This window comes from Pteropus alecto, unplaced genomic scaffold (genome assembly GCF_000325575.1).
Source record: "Pteropus alecto unplaced genomic scaffold, ASM32557v1 scaffold20, whole genome shotgun sequence".
Lineage (NCBI taxonomy): Eukaryota > Metazoa > Chordata > Mammalia > Chiroptera > Pteropodidae > Pteropus > Pteropus alecto.
Window position 1 is genome coordinate 48,154,181 of NW_006436298.1, and position 21,932 is coordinate 48,176,112.

General features: G+C 34.8%; 1 protein-coding gene and 1 pseudogene across 1 annotated transcript in view; one reads left to right on the top strand and one right to left on the bottom strand.

Moving 5' to 3' along the window:
* The window catches only part of PRRC1 (proline rich coiled-coil 1), a 36,483-nt gene extending 15,914 nt beyond the window's left edge, over positions 1–20,569 (top strand). Inside the window, exons 7-9 of the mRNA XM_006913340.3 lie at positions 1,742–1,845; positions 9,125–9,227; positions 17,290–20,569. Of these exons, the coding sequence (XP_006913402.1) occupies positions 1,742–1,845; positions 9,125–9,227; positions 17,290–17,499 (417 nt within the window). The 3' untranslated portion in view covers positions 17,500–20,569. The remainder of the gene's footprint in view (positions 1–1,741; positions 1,846–9,124; positions 9,228–17,289) is intronic.
* On the bottom strand, positions 187–1,719 carry LOC112480622 (annotated as a pseudogene).
* Positions 20,570–21,932: the final 1,363 nt, after the last annotated feature.

The window sequence follows — 21,932 nt, forward strand, 5'->3', positions numbered from 1 at the left end:
TCTTTTTATTTATTTATTTAAGCTTCTTCATAATTAAAATTAAGCCATAACTACCTCTTTGGAGGAGTGAATTACATAAATTTACAATATTATAAATATATATTATTTACAATATATATTATAAAGAATTAAGTTTATCTTATCTGTTATATTTTCGTTCAAATTCAACACCTGCCTCATTTAGTATTATTAGCTTTGGTGAAGCCATATTTACAATAGGTTCTTAACATTAGCGCTATAAGGCTTCAGAAGCCCTTTATTTTTTCCTTTGTTCTGTTTTTCATGTAATGTGTTCTTACTGAATGCCTATTAGGTTACACACTGCTAGATACTAGAGATATGAGTAAGCAAAAATACAGTCTCGATTTTATTGTGGTTTAAATCATATCTTCTTTCGTCCATCTTTTTAAGCTAATGTCTTTTTTGTAACTGAATAAAAAGTAATTTCCTTATATTAACTATTAATAGATACCTAAAGACAATATGGTTTTTAAAATAAAATTGTGTATAGAGTTGTATTTATAAAGATGAGTACACTCATGAAAGCTATACAATAAATTAAAAATAAATCCAAATACAAAGATATTCCTCTGAGAATTCCATGTTTCATCAAGCATCAAAAACCACCAATCTTTTAGTCCTGTTCTTGTACGTTATTCTGTATCCACATTCTCAGCATCTGATTGGAATCCTGGATTTTATTTTCTGTGTGACATTCTCCACAGATATATGTCATTGGCTGCTGCTTTAGGGGGTGGAACATCCTTCTGGATGTCCATTTTAGATCCTACATAGGAGAAACTCCTCACTCAGATAAGCTTATGTCTTAAATTGGTTTCCCTGTCCTCATACAGTTGTCACCTTCTTTCTTTCAGTTATCTCTGAGATAAATTCAGTTGTCTCTAGAAGTGTCCTAGCTTTCTCAGTTTTCATTTGAATAAGAATTGATCACTTTATCTCATTCACTGTTAAGCTCTGCTATCCATTATAAAAATAGGTATTTATCCATGGCTGATTTAATTCAGAAGTAGAAGTTTTTATCTTGCTTTTCGAACATATTCTCACACATCTTCATAATGGCTATTTTTGAAGTGATTCAGATAAAAGTAATAAACAGCAACCTTGTTCTCATTAATCCAGTTTTTAGTTTTCAACTAATATATTTAATTCATGATTTTGAGTTATCTGTATAGTGTTCACAGCCTTCACTTTTGTTTCATTAATGGTTAAAATACTCCTGAATAAGCTTTGGTCTAATGTACACATTTCCAGTTTGGTGCATATTTTAAGGTTATAAGAAGAGAAAAGACATATTTACTGTTGATATGATTGCCTACTCAGAAAATTCAAGAGAGAATCAACTAAACAACTACTGGGACTGATAAAAGATTTTTACTTAGTTAGAGGGCCTCTTGCTAGATCAGCACTAAAAAGTACGTAGTTTCCTTATATTAGTAATAACCAGTTGGAACATAGAATATAAAAATAATCTATTTCACAATAGCAACCAAAATACTAATGCACATTGGAATAATTTGGAAAGTACAGTTCAAATTGTTAATACTATACTGATGGAACACAATTGGACTTTTTTACTTTTTGTCTTCTGTATTTGAATGTTTACAGTGAGTATATATGTATTTGTACATAAATGTATGCATATATTGCTTGTATAATCATAAATTAGTATGTTTAATACTGAATAACTTGAAATGGTGTCTAACCTACACTTGTTATTCAGGGGGCTCAAGAACGGATAGATACTTTGCGTCGCACTGGAGTGATCCATGAAAAACAGACTGCGGTGTCAGTAGAAAACTTCATTGCAGAATTGCTACCCGACAAGTAAGAGGGTTTTTTTTTTTTTTTTACATAGTTATATTTTTTCCTTAGAACTTTTAAGATCTTTCTTAGCAGTTTTCAAATATACAGTACAGTATAATTCTGTGCATTACATCACCATGAGTTATTTTGTAACTAGAAGTCTGTACCTTTTGACTCCCTTCAACCATTTCACCCATGCCCCCACCCCTACCTCTGGCAATCACCGGTCTGTTCTCAATATCTCTTTGAGTTCTGGTTTTCTTGTTTATTTTTAATTTCCATAAATAACTGAGATCACAGTATTTGTCTATCTCTGTCTGACTTATTTCATTTAGCATATTGCCCTCAGGGTCCATGCATGTTGTCATAAACAGCAAGATTTCCTTTTTCATGGCTGAATAATATTCGTGTGTGTGTATGTGTGTGTATGCGCGTGCGCGTGCAAATGTACATGCATAGGTGTCACATTTTCTTTATCAGCTCATCCACTAGTAGACACTTTGAGTTAGTGTTTTCGGTTCCTTTGGCTATATACCCAGCAGTGGTCAAGGTTCATACATGTTGTCATAAACAGCAAGATTTCCTTTTTCATGGCTGAATAATATTCGTGTGTGTGTATGTGTGTGTATGCGCGTGCGCGTGCAAATGTACATGCATAGGTGTCACATTTTCTTTATCAGCTCATCCACTAGTAGACACTTTGAGTTAGTGTTTTCGGTTCCTTTGGCTATATACCCAGCAGTGGAATTTGCTGGATCATACCTAGTTCTATTTTTAATTTTTTGAGGAACCTCCATACTATTTTTCATAGTGGATGTACCAGTTTGCATTCTCACCAACAGGGTGCAAGATTTCCCTTTTGTCTGCATCCTTGCCAGCATTTGCTATTTCTTGCCTTTTTGATAATAGCCATTCTAACAGGTGTGAGGAAATATCTTAATTTGGTTTTGATTTGCATTTTCTTGATGGTTAGTGATGTTGAGCACCTTTTTATGTACCTGTTGCCCATCTTTGTATGTTCTTTAGAAAACTGTCTTATTCAAGCCTTTGCCCATTTTATAATCAGAATATTAATTTTTTTTTTTTTGCTATGAATTCTTCATATATTTTGGCTATTAACCCCTTATCACATATATGGTTTGCTCTCATTCAGTAAATTGCTTTTTCATTTTGTCAATTTCCTTTGCTCTGCAGAAGCTTTTTAATTTGATGTGTTCCCACTTGTTTTTTTAAAAAAATCATTGCCAACAACGATGTCAAGGAGGTTACCACCTATAGTTTCTTTGAGAGTTTTGTAATTTCAGATCTTATGTTCAAATCTTTGATCCATTTAGAGTTAATTTTTGTGTGTGGTATAAAGATAGTGGTCCAGTTTTCCCAGAAGTATTTATTAGAGAGACTGACTGTCCTTTTCCCAGAGTATATTTTTGACTCCTTTCTCATAAATCAATTGACCATATATGCGGGTTTATTTCTGGGATCTCTGTTCTGTTACATTGACCTATATGTCTGTTTTTATGCCAGTACCAAACCGTTTTGATTATTACAGCTTTATACTGTAGTTGGAAATCAGGGAGCATGATGCCTCCAGCTTTTCTTTCTCAAGATTGCTTTGGCTATTCAGGGTCTAGTGGTTCCATCCAAGTTTTAGGATTCTTCGTTCTATTTCTGTGAAAAGTGCCATAGAAATTTTGATAGGGATTTAGTTTTTCTTTCTGATAGTTTATTATTAAGCATATGGAAATGCAACGGATTTTTGTATGTCAATTTTGTATCCTGTAATTTTACTGTGTTTGTTTATTAGCTCTAACAGTTTTTTTGATGTAGTCTTTAGGATTTTCTAAATATAATACCTTGTTATCTGCAAATAGTGACAGTTTTGCTTCTTACTTTCTGACTTGGATACCTTTTTTTCCTTCTCCTTGCCTAATTGCTGTAAGACGTCCAATACCATATTGAATAAAAGTGGTGAGAGTGGGCATCTTCATCTTGTTCCTGATCTTAGAGGGAAAGCTTTTAGCTTTTCACTATTGAATATGATTATAGCTGTAGGCTTGTCATATATGGCCTTTATGTTGAGGTATGTTCTATCTGTGCCCACTTTGTTGAGAATTTTTATCATAAATGGTATTGAATTTTGTCAGATGCCTTTTATGCATCTAAAGATGATCATATGCTTATTAGCCTTTGTTTTGTTAATGTGTATCACATTGACTTATTTCTGTGTGTTAAACCATCCTTCATCCCTGGAATAAATCCACTTGTTCATGATATATTATCCTTTTAATATTGCTGAATTTGGTTCACTGATAATTTGTTGAGGATTTTTGCATCTTTGTTCATCAGGGATATTTACTTGTGTATTTCTTTTTTCTTGTATCCTTGTCTGATTTTGGTATCAAGGTAATGCTGGCCTTGTAAAGTAAGTTTGGGAACCTTCCCTTCACTTGAATTTTTTGGAAGAGTTTGAAGATTGGTATTCTTTAAATGTTTGGTGTAATTTACTAGTGTAACCATCTGGTCCTTGTCGTTTGTTTGTTGTGAAGTTTTTTATTAATGATTCTATACTTTTATTAGTAATAGATTTGTTCAGATTTTTTATTTATGACTTGGTCTTGGTAGGTTGTATGTTTCTAGGAATTTGCCCATTTCTTGTAGGATGTACAATTTTTGGTATATAATTGTTCAGTAAGAGGCTTATTATATTTCCCTTCAAAGCAAAATATAATTGGGTCTAGGAGGTTCACAGTGAATACCTAGCCAAAAAATGTATCCAGTTTTAGAACCAGAGAGAAAAGTATGTTCTGGTTTATCTATATCACTTAACTAGCTATGTGACCTGTGTAGCTCAGCTCACGTTTCTAATCTTTTTAACTATAAAATGGAGATGATAATATCTGTGTTCTAAGAATCTGTTAATAATCACTTAATATAATAGCACTAAATATAAAGTGATCAGTGGTATATTGACTTGGATATTGACCACCAGTAGCAAACACAGTCATTTACATAATTTTCAAATTAATGGAGCGTGTGGACAAGAGAACCTGGTGGCAGGTACCAGATTTGAGTTGTACTAAGCTACCATCTATTTGGTTTGGGAAAAAAAAAACAAACAATTTATCATTGTTTTTGAGAGCATTGTACTTTTATTAGATGGCTTTTTTATGGCAGAACTCTTTTTAATATGTATTGGTTTATATTGAAATAACTTCCCAACTTTGCAACTCTACCTTCTTTAGTAATCACATTGTGGTTTTGTTTTTCTTAATATTTTATTTGTTGAGAGTTGAATAACAGTGCCTAGTACTAGCAGTTTGTGGCTATAGTGTACAAAAAGTATTCTCCAACTTTAAGGATATATTATAGACCTGTTAGAAGAGAAAATATATATACATAAGTAGTTTTAAATGATTGTATAAGAAAGTATGTAATTTTTTGCTGATAGGAAATGCTATATATAATTTCAGTGGAGGTAATGTCAGATGAGATTCATGAGTAATTGGAACTTAAACTGGATTTGAAGAGTGAGTAGAATTTGTATAAGTGGAAAAGAATAGGACATTCTGAACAGAGGAAAAATCTGAATATAATTAAGATATATTCTGAGGTCAGTGATTATATGATTATATATCAGCTTCACTGAACGTTTGTTGGATAAGAAATCGGGAAGAGCTTTGGGGACAGATAGATTGTGAAGAGCTTTGAATGCTAGAAGTTTGAATTTTTTGTGTAAGCACCAGGGAACCACCCAGTGATCATTATTTTGTTTTTCCCTCTACCCCTTATTTTACTATTCATTTAATGGTCACTTTAGTGATTACATTAGTGATTACATTGTGCCTTTTTAATATATTACATTATAATAAAAATGATGACTTTCGAGAATACAGGAACCACTTAATAACATTTACCCTTTTCATCTTTTGCAGCATTGTTGTCACATCTCTATTCTACATACATTTGAAACTCTTAAGATATTACTAGTGTTTTTCTGTGCAGTTAGTATTCATTTATGTTTACTCTCTGGCTTCCTTTCTGCAGTTTTTGTTTTTCTGACTGGGATCATTTTCCTTTTGCCTAAAGAACTTCCTTCGGTACTGTTTTGTAATGGAAGACTCTAGCTATGAACTCTTTTGAGCTTTTGTTTATCTGAAAGTGCTTTTTGAAGGATATTTTTGCTGGATATAGAAGTCTAAGTCGACAGTTCTTTTCTTTCAGCACTTTAAGAGCTGTATTGTTTTCTGGCTTCTGTCATTTCTGTTAAGATGTTAGCCATCCATTTCAGTATTGTTTCTATGAAGATAATGTGTTATTTTTTTCTGGCTGCTTTTAGGATTTTTTTCTATCATTTTATTAGTTTTACTATGCTGTGCCTAGGTTTATTTGTTCTTGTATTTAATATTTTGTGGATTCACTGAGCTTGATTCTGTCATCAAATTGATGTCTTTCATCAGTTTTGGAAAATTTTTTGCCATTATATCTTCAGAAATTGCTTCTGGCCCATTTTCTTTTTCGAGGACTCTATTTACATGCTTGTGAAATACTGTCCGAAGGTGAACATTTCTCACATTGTGAACATTTCTCACATTGTCACTGCCTCTTACCCTCCGGTTTTTCTCTTTGTTCTTCAGTTTATTTTCTATTCACCTGTCTTCAGGTTCAACAATCCCACCTCTTCTACTGTCTAGCATGCTGTTCACCTATACATTCAGTTGTTTTTTGTTGTTGTTGTTTTTAAATAGATTCAATTTACCGATTGCATAGGAGTATCTTCTCATCTATTTTGGCTATCTTTACCTCTTTTCTTGAATATGCTAAAATCGTGTCTACTAATTCTAGTGTATGGGTCACATGTAGGTCTACTTTAGTCTTCTTTTTCTTTCGGTTTGATAATCTGTTGCTCTCTAAATGCCTAGTAATCTTTAAAAGCCAGGTGTTGTTTATAAGAAACTGTGGAGTCTTCATGTTAACTTGAGGAGAGTCACCCTTTCTTTTATTAAACAGAATTGTGAGGTGCGTAAGATGATAGTGTCTGTGCAGACTAAGCTGAGTTGCAGCTGGGTTGCACTCAGTGTTTAGCTCACCTTTGAAAGGTTCTCCTTGTCCAGAATGTTACTCGATTTTGCCCTCTTTGTTTCTGTGGATCTTTGATGCCTTTAAGTAGATGATGTCCAGCTATTTATTGAGAGCACTGGCCTGCCATAAACTACTCCATCATGCCTAGATGTGGTCTTTTTCCTACCAAATTCCTTTTTAGCAGGAGAGTAGCATATTAGAAATCATAAATAGTATTAGGAAGTCTATTGATGGCTTCTAGTATGGGTTAAGGAGGAGAGAGACTGAAAAGGTTGTGATAGTACAGTTGAGAAGGGGGAAAGAGGGAGGACAGGAGAACAAACAGCAAACCCAGGATCTAAAATACTTGATAGTTCTTTCTTTGGCTACTTCTCTCTGTGGTGTTCCTGTGGGAGATAAATGCACAAAAGATAAATTCAAGAAAATGAGGCAAGAAAAGACCAATCCAGAAAGAGCAAGTTGGCCAAAAAAAGAAATCCCAAATGTCTTTGGTTTCTAGCAGAGAGTAGAGCCAGCGTAGAGCTAGCTGTCTGTGATGAACTTAGCTTCAGTTTATGCTGTTGATTAACATATTGTGTATAACACACATGGAAAAATGCCTTTGTAAGCATGGACTGACTGTCCTTAATCTGAGATAAACCTATCAAATAGTAAAATCTTGGGCTATATGTTAAATGTGCTAAAATGTTCTTAAAATGTGTTAAAATGTCCTTTGTTCTGTGAATTGACTGGTGATAGTAGATGGTCTATTTTTGTAAAATACAAGTTGATTCATCTATATCAGTTCCCCAGATTCTGTTTTTAAATTTTTTTTGCCACACAGAATCTAAATATTTTAGAACTACAGTTCTTAAGCCTTTTACAGGTATAAGTGGCCTCTGTATAAGATTGGTCAAGTCCATCTTAATTTCACCAGCCACATGGAGAGGATAAGAGGAGAGGGAGAGAGATTCTCAGTGACTGTCCTTGAATGTGATCAGTGAAGATCACCACTCTGCCTGGAGTGGGGAGCGAGGTGAAGTAGAAATAAGAGGGAGGAGAACTGAAAGTTTCTCAGCCAATGGCACTGGTAGTGAAAGAAATGGACAGGTTTGGTGGGGATGACGGATATTGCAGTTTTAGGTTTATTGAGCTGAAGAGAATGGAATATCCAGGTTGACATGTTCAGGACTATGATAGTATTTTAGAGAGCAAAGGGACCTTGGTGTTTTCTAAAATATATTCACTGGCATCACAAAATCTCTTTACTTCTCCCTTCAGTGACTTCTTTTCAGGAAGACCATACTTAACAATTAAGTCACTACAATTACTCTCCACTATCTCTACACAAATTGTGCAAAGTAAAGCAAAATAAAACATTGATTAGTATACCAAGTAAATTATTAAAGTTAATTTAAATTTTTTTGTATACGAATACTACAAACTACTATTTTAATACTCAGAAAGGTTGCTTGTTTTTCTATGTATACTTCTTTGCTTATATTATTCTATTTATACTTGTTGCTTTGAATATGTAAATTAGTCTCCTGATCCACTTTATATTTCATTATATTTATTAGATCTATATATTTTTAAAAATAGACATTGAACATGTTCTTGCTGCATATCCTGCATCTGTTGGTTTATGATTTTGGTTAGCTAAAATGCTAGAAGTGTTACAGTTGATTTCACTTAAGTCCATTTTAATCGTGAAGCTGTTTTCATAGAGTGATTAATTGTGAACAATTCAGAAAATGTAATTAAAAGATTTATTAGGCATGAAGAAAGGATTTGTTATTTCCTTTGAATGAGCTTATTTTTTAATTTGCTAATAACTTTGCTAGTTGGCTCTGTATTAATGATAGAGATGGTAATATAAAATCTCATATTTTCTCAAGTGACTTTTAAAAAATATTATAACAAACTATTTGCATGTCTATATGAGTAAACTTATCTGTTGCATATTTGAGTACCCCATTCTTCTCCCCCCACCTTAAAAGAAAAGGAATTTTCCATGTTACTTTTTCTTTGTCGTTTATTCTTATTTTTTCTTCTTGGAATTAAGCCAACAGGGTAATTTTATTTATTGTTTTTATAGATTGTCCTTTTAAAAATTAGAAAAACATTTCCTTTTTGAAATCTGCTAATGTTTTACATGAATGATTATACTTTTTACTTTTTGTCTATTCGCTATAGATTATCTAGCACGTAAATAGCTGGTAAGTCATATATTCTGTTACAGGTGGTTTGACATTGGTTGTTTGATAGTTGAAGATCCTGTCCATGGCATTCACCTCGAAACATTTACACAGGCTACCCCAGTGCCTTTGGAATTTGTACAACAGGTTAGTTATCTCCTTTTCGTTTTCAGTATGCTACAGAGAAACTTGCGATACTGTCTTCAAAATGAAAAATTTGGTTATATTTTTCATTGGAAGTGGCCTTTTTTTCTTTGCTTTTCAGTTTCCTATTTATTCATGTTTCAATGCCTCCCTACTTTTGTTTTTCAACTGTCTTTGAAAAGGTAATAAATTATATGGTTAAGCACTATTTTCCTTATTTTTTCTGTTTTTATGATTGTTTTCCTTACTCTAAGATAAAAAATTTTTACTTCTTCTGGTTTTATGTTCACCTTACATTTAGTTTCCCCTTTATCTTACATTTTATTTCCTGTTACCTTCATTTCCTTTTTTTTGTTTTGTTTTGTTTTTTTGCCTTGATCTTACTCTTAGTTCATCTTTGATAACAAACCTATTTTTTAAGAGTTTAGAAACCTCGGTGAAAGCCACATGTCTTTACATATCCACAGAGTCTACAGAAGACTAAGCAATAATGTATAATGATTTTGATTCCTTCTATATTTTTATATGTTATCTTTAATTCTTTGAGTAAAAAGGAAGTAAATATATATTCACACTGGAATCTTTGTACTCCTAAATGGTATTTTTGTTGACTTTTTTTCTTGCCCTTCATTTCATAAAATTTTCATCACATTTGTTACTTATGTACATTGTGAAGTGTCATTTCAAAAACAATCTTAAAATTTGGGAATTTGGGCATTCGAGAATCTGATGAAGCTAATGGGTTCTTTTCCAAGAAAATACATGTATGCACTCATATATAAATTTGACATATGTGTTCATAGAATCCCTGGAAGCAACCTGTGGCTTTCTTATGGGTTTATAGTTTAGATATGGACTAAGAATTGATGCTTAGAATTTGAAATTTTATTGAACGTTTTACTTATACCATAATTTTTTTACAGAAGTTCAAGAAAGAATTTTTATAGATGTTAACATTAAACTCACTATAATATGATAGTGATTAAAAGATTGTAAGCAAATAATCATATGGTCAGATGAATAAATTAGGAAAATTAGAGAGAGTTGGTTTTTTTGGAAAGTATAAATTGCCACAGTTGATTTAGAAATTAGTGTTAGGTTGAACGATATGAAATTGTTGTTTCAAAAATGAAAAACAGTCAAATGTTGGCAGTTTCATATGATTCAACTTTAATGACCTTAATGAAGCTTTCCAGAAGTCATTTTATTAACACAACAAGACAATTTCATAGCTCTTAACACTTAGGATATTCCAATTTTTAGGAGCTCTACACCAGAAACCAGGATGAAGACCAAATATATATATTTATTATAAACCACAATGTTACAATCCACCTACCAGTCTTTGAACACAGATCCCTTAAAATAAAACAGCCTTGTACTGGCACAGTACTAGAATCCTCTTCAGTCGTTAATAACTGTCCCGTCCATTATATATGAGAATGTCTCCCAGAGTGAGGCCACTCAGATTTGCAGGCTTCTATTTGATCTGTTCAGGTTCCAAAAGCATAAGTAGTGCCAGCAATAAATGGCTTCACCCTTTCAGACATCTGGTGTAGGCATACCTCAGATATTGTGTTTGGTTCCAGACTAGCACAGTGAAGCGAATATTGCAGTAAAGTGAGTCACACTTAATTTTTTGGTTTCTGAGTACATATAAAATAATGTTTACACTATACTGTAGTCTGTTAAATATGCAATAGCATTATGTTTATAAAAACAATGGACATACCTTAATTCAAAAGTACTGTATTTCTAAAAAATGCCAATCATCATCAGAGCTGGTTTGAAAAATGGTGCTGATAGACTTGCTTGATGCAGGGTGGCCACAAACCTTCAAGTTGTTTGTTTTTTTTAAATAAACAAACAAACAACATCTGTGAAGCACAGTAAAACAAGGTATGCCTATATAATTGAGCTAAGAGATGGTGTCTCTTGCACTGAGCTTTTTGAATTGTTAGCATAATATTCGATTTTCCTCATTAATTTATTCTTTGTTTTACCCATAGCTACTGTTTTTCTTTATTTCCATTTGCATCCAAAATTTTTCCACCTTTGGAAAGGACTTTGGGTTTGGCCACCGTGCTGGTCTAGACTGCAGGCAGCAATACTAGTCTAGCAAGTACCTTTCCCTCAGCCCATTGGGGGCATCCCTTTAATAGGCCAGGTTCCTGTTATCCTGCTGCCTGACCATTGGCCACTGCCCGTGAGTAGTAAAAACCAAAACATTGGAGGTCTTACCGCTGTTCAGTTCTCCCATCACTGCTGGGAAAACAGCATACACTTCAGCCCACCCAGCTGATTTGTTTTCACCTTCTGCAGTCAGAACAGAGCCTTCCAAATGGGATGTTGTCTGTTCCCCTTAGAACTGCCATCTAAAAACCCAGCAACTCTTTGTTGTTCAGTCGAGAGCTGTTCATAGGGCACTGGCCATGTGGCAGTCAGCTTGAGCAGCTCCTTAGGTGTGTCTAGAGTTGGTTCTAGAAGAAAAGAGACTCCCTGCTTGTGTGCCCTCCTTGCATTCCGTGGGCAGCATGATCCTGTGTTACTGTGCAAGTCTTCTGGGTGCCACCATCTCCGTTAGGGTGTGTTTTCAACATCATCTTAGACATTAGGGGTGTATTTCATGTTTCAAGATCACTTTATGTCTTTCATTCATAGAAATAGCTTTAATTAATAATGTCCAATGCCAGGGTAGTAAATGCTCCTCAAATGGAAATTCTCTAGTCCAGAATCTGGGAGGCACTCACAGATTTTTTTTTATAAGCCCCAGTCTAAGTTCCACATAAGGCTATGACACAGAGATTCTGTCCCTACCGGCATTCCAGCTTTCATAATACACTATGTGGGTTCAGAGAGTCTTACTGATTCCCATGTAGCATGTCTAATTAACAGCACTTGAAGGGTAGATTTACATGCCTTCTGTTTTACAGTATTAGGTAGACGAAACATTCTCAAGTGACATACAGTGTCCATCCACGAAATACAGTCAAGTAAAAGAAACAGCCATTTCATAGAAAGCTCATTCAAGCATAACAATTCTCTTGCAAACTTTTATGGTAATTCCATCAATTTTATGTTCCTAACCATAGTCTCCATTAAGACTTCAACAGGGTTTGGTTTTATAATACTAGATAGGGGAGGTATTCCCTAGCAGACATAGTATTCCCATAAAACGTCCAGGTAAAGGAGACTCAACTTCTTTACCTGCTTTAACATTCGGCTTTCATAATCCTATCAACCATTCCATTAATGTTCTTTCAATCTAATTGCAGCACTAGTCAGGGCTTTACCAATAGACTTTGGTACCATAGCTCAGGGGACTCTCATATCAAGGAGTCTCAGAAACTTCTCCATCCCCTGACCATTTTACCCACTATTGTGGCAGAGGGCTTTGTGTCCCCAGCAAGGAGTTGAGCCAAGGGACCTTGACCCTTTGGTCCATCTTTATCTTGTTTAATCTGCCTAACCACTGCCTCAAGAGATTGCTGGTCAGATTCCTCATTATAATCTCCTTCTATTTCCAAACAGGAAATAGAGCAAACTTGTTTGGGGCCCTCTAATGTTGGGAGGCCAACAAGGGTCCATCTGGCCCACCCAACCTTTGGAAGTGCTGTATTAAACCTTTGCTCTAACCCCATTAATTCTGTTTTATTTATCCCATTTCTTAACAACCATCTAAACATTTCCATCCTGCTAGGATGAGTCCTGTGACTCTCCCCTTTGTTTCCTCTTTTATTACTATCAAAATTTGCTTTATTCACCTTATTTCTTAGTTACTGTTTAAGAATTTCCACCTTGTGAGGAAGATTCCCTTGATTGTCCCCTTTCCTCTTCACATTCTCTTGTTAATTAACCTAATGTTTTTATAAAGATGTATAAGACCTGTGAAGAAAGCTGAGATCCAAATTGTATAACGCTTCCTGTTTTTTCAGTTTTGCAACAATAAGGTTATATGAAGTGCCCACATAAAAGGTGCCCCCTTAACCATCATGTTTACCGTGGCCTGGTTAACGGGCAATATTCAGCAGGTGACTGTCTCGATCATCATAAAGCCAGTCCCACATGGCTTGCATACGAAGCATATGAGCTGCTTCACTTGGGGTATTCTACTTGGCATTTATTGGGGCTGATGGACAGTCCTCTTCTTGGCGTAAATAGACCTTACAGTGGCTTTATCCAGTTTACCAGACTCACTGTTCACTTCAGAATACTTGCGTGTTTGTATTGCATGTGGTCATCTGTGATTGTTCCGTAGTGAGCTGTGGGTCCTCTGTCAACCCAAACATGTTCTACTCTGCAGCATTTAAAACCAAACACATTCCTCCCAAATTAGTCACTTTCATAACCATTTTAGTAAAGGTGACTTAGGAAGCTGATACCAACCCACAAAACGAAACAACCCCTGTTTCAGTAGTTTCCTAGTTTTGTCCTCGCTCCATATTGACTACTTTCTTAGCAACCAGAGATCTTAAAGGGTAGTGTTACTTCTATACAATTTTTATCTTAGGGAGTGGCTTTGAGGTTAATGGCCAAAGCTCAGTCTGAAATCTGAGTTTAGTCTAGTATCAGGGCCCAACCCAGCATTTTTGTTTCCATTTAGTTTAGCTATTATTATAGGTAACAATAACCAAAGATTGATTATTTTATTTTTAGTTTGCATTTCCTTATGCAACCAGTGAACCAATTCTCTAGAGATGGACATGGCTCCATCTCTAAATTCCATTGGTAATTTTAACCTTTAGTAACTGGTCGCAGCACAACTGTTGTTCTGTACCACAGGTGACCACATGGTCACCCATGAATCAGTGGTTCCTCTTTGGCCACACTTTCATTGTTTCTCTTTGCAAACCACATGTTTTTGTGAGCCAGGGCTGGTCTAGCAAATACAACTTAGACACCAACTATTTATTTAGGCTTTGGACCCAATTGCAATGTGTGGGAGGGGTTTTTCAATATCACCAAGTGATTCTAGACATCAGCTGGGTGTTCCACAGTTCAGCTCAATTCTGATACTGTCTACCTGGTGATACCATCAGACCCCACAGGATAAGGGGCTCAGTCTCTACAAGACTAGCGCTGAGACTTCAGGTGCCATTTGCAAACCCAGGTAGTTACTTGTGATTCTGATAAACTGGCTAGAGATTGGGAGTTCCATACTCCCTCCTTCTCAGGAAACCCATTTATTCACTAGATGACTTGTTTATTATAAAAGGATATAACTTAGCAACAGCCAGATGGAAGAGAGGCATAGCTTGGCAAGGTTTGGGAAAAGGGCTTGGAGCTTGCATGTCCTCTGTGAGGGCACTACTCCCCCAGCATCTCCATGTATTCACCAGTCTTGAAGCTCTCTAAACCCTCTCCTTTTAGGTTTTTTTGGAGGCTTCATTACATAAGCATGATTGATTAAATCATTGGGCATTGATTCAACCATCAACTCCCTGCCCCTCCCCAGAGTTGAGGGGGGAGTGGTACTGAAAGTTTCAACCCTCTCACTCAGGATTGGTCCGTCCCCCGTCGCCCCCCCAGGTAACCTGAGGGCTTTCCAAAAGAAACCTCATTAACATAACAAAAAGACCCTTTATAGATAGCTCTTATCACTTAGGAAATTCCCAGGGTTTGAAGACCAAATATATATTTCTTCTTATAAGTCAGCACCATATCCTGACCAAGAAGGACTTGTCCCAAGAAGGATTTGTCCCAAGAATGGCCATATGGTTTAAACAATAGCAAATCAGTTTATGTAATTCAACACATTGAACAAATTAAAGGAGAAAAAGGATTTCAATGAGTTGAAATACATTTGCTAGATATAGCAACTATACTGATAACGCTTAGCTTTAGGATTAGGGTATGTGTGCACTAGAAAATCAAAGCAAATATCAGACTTAATAATAAAACATTAGAAACCTTGTAATTATAAAGATGCTTCTATCACTGTCACTCTTTAACATTGCTCAAAATTAGAGGTCAGCCAAAAAATTACCTGCAGCCAAATATAGCATACCTACCTATTTTTGTAAAGAGGTTTTATTAGAACACACCCCTGCCTGATTATTTATATATTGTTTATGGCTGCTTTGGTAATATAGTAGCAAAACTGAATATTTGCAGTAGAGACTGGCCTACAAATCCTGGAGTATTTACTGTTTGGCCCTTTTCAGAAAAAGTTTGCTGACACCTTTGCGAACTTTTTGTTTGCACAGATGTCTGACCATTGCAAAAAGATAGTTTTTATTTTTAGAAATGTATATTGGAAAGAAATAGATAAAATGCTCTAAGAACAAAGCATCAAAACTATAGATATACTAATAAAATAAAGCTATATATGCTAATGTTGAAACATACTACTAAAAAATTACATCTAGTATGATCCATATATATACGTGTGTACACACACACACACACACACACATACTTTAAAATGTATATAAATGAATAGAAACAAAAGGCCTGTAAAGATACACAACAAACTGTTGATGTAGTTAACTCTGAAGAGAGGTATTCAAATGGTGTCAGTGTCCTTTGGTTTTTACTTTGCCTTTTTTTCCTGTTGTCATTGTTTCATTTTTTTTTTGTCATGAGGTTCAAAATTAAGATACAAAAATGCATGTATTGAGATACATACCTTTTATCCCTATTGTTCAGCTCTCCTTTCTGTTTCCTTTTTTTATCCATCTCGAGATGTTTCTATGCTTCCTTATTGTTAGAACTTTCTATTTAAGAGAATAGAAATCATCCCTTTAGGGAATTATAACCAGCATGTGTATTTGTGAAAATCTGGAAAAAAAATTCACATAATTAATGCTTGTTAAATATATGCTTGTTAAGTATAAATGATCCCCTCCCCCCCCCACCCCACCCCAATTAAAAACCCACCTATTCCTGGATTTTTGCTGATACCAAATATTTTGTTTCTCAAAAGTGTCATCCTTAGGCCTAGTATCGTAAGTCTTACTGGGAACTTGTTAAAAATGCAAGCTCTTTGGCCCTGACCCAGAGCTACTGAACCAGGAGCTGCAGCTTCACAAGATCCTCAGTTGCTTTGTGCACATATCGTATTTGAGAAGCACAGTTCTACTGAAGTCTTCGAGGACTTTGGTGATTAATCTGTCGCTTCTCTTCTCTGAAATATAGTGAAATACTGATAGTGCAGTGTCCATTGTGGAAGAGAATTCAGAGCAGGCTCCCAGCTGCTCAGCTCTTTGCACAAATTTACTTGGGAGTTGTTCTGTAACTATTGTACCCTTTCTCTTGGAACCTACTATCGAGTGTCTAAGTCAGTGGTCTTAGATGGGATATAAAAAACTGGTTTTGTTTTTAAAAAAAAGCATCTCAGGCAATTGTATTATGGAGCACATTTGGGAATTACTGTCTAGATCCATTCTACATGTGGATATATTTCTCTGGACTATAGCTAACACCCTAAAACAGAAAAACTACATCATTCTTGATTATCAAGCAATGAGTTTATTCTTCTCTTATTCCTGTGTAGGTGAATAAATGATTTGAGTGGGAGCAGATATAGTTTGGGTCAGGTATAAATGATGTAACTAGGGCTGATGCTGTCCTGCATGGAATATTATTTCATATGTATTAACATAGTCACATGAAAAAGAACTTTCTGGGGACACTTCTCTACAAATTAATTGCACTATTTTCTGAGTAGGATGAACCTTTAATATGCAGTTTCCTCCTTGTAGGAATTTTATGACTGTAAAAAGATATAGATGATATTTCTATTTTAGCACTAATTTTCTTATTAACCTGAAGTGACGCTGAATGTAGAAATAGAAGTTAACCCCTCTAACTCTGAGTTGTTAGATTTAAGACTTATATTGGAAGAAAATGAGCTTAATGTGGACATTTCAATCAAATATGTGCAATATTGTATTGATTCTTTCATAGCCTTGTAACTTTATACAGTTGGCAGCATTAGCTGTTTCTCAGAGTTTGTCATACTCTATATTAAAAGTAACCTCAGAGATTTTGAAATGTCACTTGTAGCTATTTCTAATGATATTTTTAATGTTGTATAAATTATATCAATTTCATTTTTCGATAGGCTCAAAGTCTAACTCCCCAGGACTACAATCTGAGGTGGTCAGGCCTTTTGGTGACAGTGGGCGAAGTCCTGGAAAAGAGTTTACTAAATGTCAGCCGGACTGACTGGCACTTAACTTTCACTGGCATGTCACGTCGACAGATGATCTACAGTGCAGCCAAAGCGATGGCGGGCATGTATAAACAGCGCCTACCACCCAGGACCATGTGAGAGAAGACTTACCGAAGATACTGAGAATTCCTCACTTTGAGCCTGGTGGTAAAGAAGAGATTATATCTTCTTAAATTAGATAGCTTCATGATCCAGCAGTTTTGATAATTTTCCTGTAGGCTGCAGTTTTTTTCCCCTAGAAAGGCATGGTGTCATGCCAGTAGATGCAAAGAAACAGATCCTTTTTATGATTATATAATTTCATGTACCATAGTTCTCAAAAAAGAAAATATGTAAATATTTTTATAGAACAATTTGATACACCAAATTTATAAGGTAGAGATTCATGTGTTAAGACATTTAACTTAATGATATGTACTTTATTATTTTGTTTTTTAAGAAGATACAGTTAATTAAAGAACATGTTTATTGCATATTCTTTAGAAGCATTGTTTCTTTTAACTCACAATTAATCTCTTCCCTGTCAGTCTTTGAAGCTTTCTATGTGTGCACATGATCTCAGGTCTGATGCTGAGCTGTGTGCTCAACAATTTACACCTACTCGTAGGGAGATGGTGCATTTAACATGGGCCAAAATAATAGCATTAATAGAATTGATCCCTTTCTTTTTGGTTATGTACACACACAGTCTGAATAATTCAAATTTTTTTCTTTTTTCTTTTAAATAGGTTTTGGCGTTTAACAGATTTATACTCTGAACACTATGTTTTATTTTTTCATTGCTGTATGACAACTAAGGGGCAAATGATTCAAGCATATTTTCAGTTGGAAGCATTTGGGGCGTTTTGGATAATGCTGTTCAGTACTTCCCACTAAACTGACAACACCCATTATTTCTGCTTCCGCTCATTTTCCCACTGTAATAGAGAAATTTTTGAGAGGTAATTACTTTGTTTATGGGATTGTATGCCTCTTATTTTAATTAGGGTTAGTTCTTACTAAGTTTGTCTTAAACACTACTTTTCTAACTTTGTGCCATTCTGCCTTTACTTCGTATGGAAGTTTTCAAAGAAACTTTTTATATTCAGTATGGTTTATTTAATCCATTATGTTGGTATTTAGTAAAGGCTTTTTCTTCCAAATAATATATTTTACCATTTTTGGATTTATATAAATCAAAATTAAATAGTTTGTCTTATACTTTTGAACTCTATATGCAACTTCAAATAACTTTTGATAGTTTCTTATATAAATGTAATTTGACTTTTATTTACTCTTCTATGCAGTTCTTTAGGTGTAAAAGAATTAGTATAATCTTATAAAGGGTATTGAACTCTTATCCTGCACTGTCATTACATGGTTTATTTCAAATACTTATTTGATTTTTGCTGTTTTTTACCCAGAGATAAGATGAATAAGTATTAATTTTGCAACTACGGTACATGTTAATTTCCAAGCACTGTTTATAATGATTGTTCAGTGAAATTCAGACTTCTATGTCATTACAAGTGAGAAGAAAGAAAAGAGATGTAACCAGTTGTGGCGTAATAGGGACAGAATACTTTTTTCCCTTCTTTATTGCTCTTTATAGAACAGTTCATCTGTTTTCTCCATCTTTCATGAAAAACAGAAGCCTTTCTCTACCATTTGTGTTTATCCTCTGATTTCAAAAGCTACCCTTTTCTAGCAGTATTTTATCATGAGATGGCCTGATGACTGATCATAATTAGGGATGAAGGAAAAAGCATTCACATACTTAAAATATTTTTGCTACTTTCCGTCCTGTTATAGAGAAATTCTACAGATCCTAAAAAAAGTCTAAGTTTTCATTTTCTTTTTATTTTACCAAGTCTCAAATATCTTATTTAATGTTTTTGAGGGTTGTTTTCATAGAATCACAAACACTGAAAGCTCATTAGGCGACGATTTTCCTGGAATCCTTAAATAGCAGTGGCAGAGTTATTCTATGGCTTGGTTGAAGCCAGATAGTTTTCCTGCACCTGGTAATTTGGTAAACCTTCTGCTCTTTGGCTTAGTGTGAGTAGGTGAGGAGGAGGAGGAAGGGCAAAAGGAAAAGATAAATACATGATCTGGTTCTGGCCTCTCCCATTCTTTTTTTGGCCCAGAGTTATCTTTGAAAGGCATCAGAGCGTGACTGACTCCACATGCTCAGCTTTCCCAGCGTCTTGTTTATTTTCTCATTCCTAGATTTCTGTTTGGTATAAGGGGCAAGAAAAATAACTCATCATCTCAGCACAGCAGCATTAGCCAGGCAGTCCTCTAGTGTTGGTATTTTGGCATAAGTTGCTGATCATCAGACTAAGACCATGGTTTCCTTTACCAGTCATCTAACTGCCCCTTGTTCTTCTCCCTTTCTGCTCATTTCCTTATAATTCCCACATTAGCATTTTTAGTGAGAGTTGCTTTTTTTCCTCCCCCAAGCTTCTTAGAAAAACCTGTCTTCAACACAGTGCTTCACCTCTGTGTTGTTTTGGTCATGTTTGCAATTTTTTTCTTCCTTTTGAAATGCTCCAGGAACTAATTACTGAATTTTAGAAGTTTGTACATGTCTTTGTTTAAATAGTGTGAAAGAGAACAGGAAGAGTAATTTAACATCAACCTCAGTTCAGGGTCCTCCTTTAAGTTTGTCAGGTAACCCTGGACCTAGAACTGTGCCACAGACTTCAGGAATCAGAAAGCTTCAGGCAATACTAGCAGTTCTCAATTCCCAGTCTCTTACCTCCCCATTCTTCGTTCTTCTCTCTCAAGGATTAATGAGGTAGAAAAATTGTGATGAATGAATATAGACAAAATGGTAGTATGATAGTAAGTAGATAAGAGTACAGATGTGTATTATGTACATCTATTCAAAAATTATGCAAATTAGTGTTATACTCAGGGTGAACTAAATTAATATATTGTTAGATTTACTTTGTTCCTTGGCTATAAAAAAATTCATAACAGTAATTTGTGTTCTGTGAAGCCAAACTGATAATATTCTATGTTGTAAAAGATGTTATGTGTAAATTATTAAGAAATTGGAAATTGGATTTTTACTCCCAGAATATGGTTGGTGTTCATTTTTAAGATACTATGCAGGATGATGTATTGGATAAAACCAATTTTGTAAGTATGTAAATATGTTATAAATAAATAATACCTCAACTTATTTCCCAGAGGTGTATAGTGATTTTTTAAATGCTAATTCATATTAATATTAGAAAGACCCGTATTCCCTTTTTTGCCTAAACTTGCTATTGGCTACCAAGAATTCTTCTGGACCAAAAACTTCAAAACTTCAAACACGACCTTTCAAATGGGAACTATAACATTCAATTCTATCAGAGTTGCTAACTTCAAGATCAGAGAACATTGGAGATAGAGGTATTAGGCAAGAAGTTAAGGCCTGTGTTCATGAGGAGACCTCTTAGTGCTGAGTTTAATTTATCCTTGACCTCTACCAGTGTTGTCTTTAGGAAAATGAAAATTTATTTGTTAATACATTTGCTATTCTGAGCCTATAATTCCAGATTTTTGTTTTGATTTGGCATGGGAAGGGGTACATGACAAAAGGCAATGAAATATGGATTTGGGGGGTTGGTTTGTTTGCCAAAAGGCAACTACTGTTTTCAGTAGACTAGAAAAATTCCAGTTGAGGGCTCAAGAAAGGCACTGTTAAATTATACTTTGTTCCAGAATTAACTAGAGGAGAAAAAAGTTTTGGAAAGACAAAATTGGCAAGGCAATATAAAAAATTCACAGATGAAGAAAATCTTTTAAATTATCCTTAAGATGAACATGTTAAGAATTTGAAGCAGTTAAGAGCTAACATGTATATGATAAGTACCTTTGTTGGTTAGGCATTGGAGTAGGAATTTACTTTTACAGGTGAGGTAACTGAAGCAGATTAAGCTACTTATCCAGTATCATCACAACAACTGAGTTTGAGAGAGAGAAGTCCAGCAATGTAATATTAAACCGTTCTCTTCCCAAACACCCAAAATATTTGCTTTAGGAAGTTATGGGTGCATAATTAATCCTATAAATGCTTGCTGAATTCAACTTAATTCAAATAATAGCATGAGGACTTTGCCCTAGTATACTTTTAATTTTATAATATATTTAAGGAAAACTATTTTTGCTCCATATTTTTCATTTTAGTTTGAAAGTGTTTTGGGTTTTGCTGCTGGTATGAGAATACATTAGTGATATTTGATTATTCTCCCAAACTTGAGAAACCATAAGCTAGGTTTACTTTTGAGTATCATTTTTAGGATTAAAGCCAGAAATGTCCAAATTGTTCAATTAGTCTTCAAGCAAGGTACTGACCACATAACCTTTTAAGATATTATTTAAACATGAGGCTGCTTCATTGTGAGGAAACACACTTTAAGAACCACTGTTGTAATACAATTCCTGATTCTTTCTGCATGTCCTAAGATAGTTTAGAGAGCGATGTCACCAAGATGGTGACATAGGTCATTCCTGACTTTGTTCCTCTGCACAAGAAGTATTCAGTGACAAGACACCAC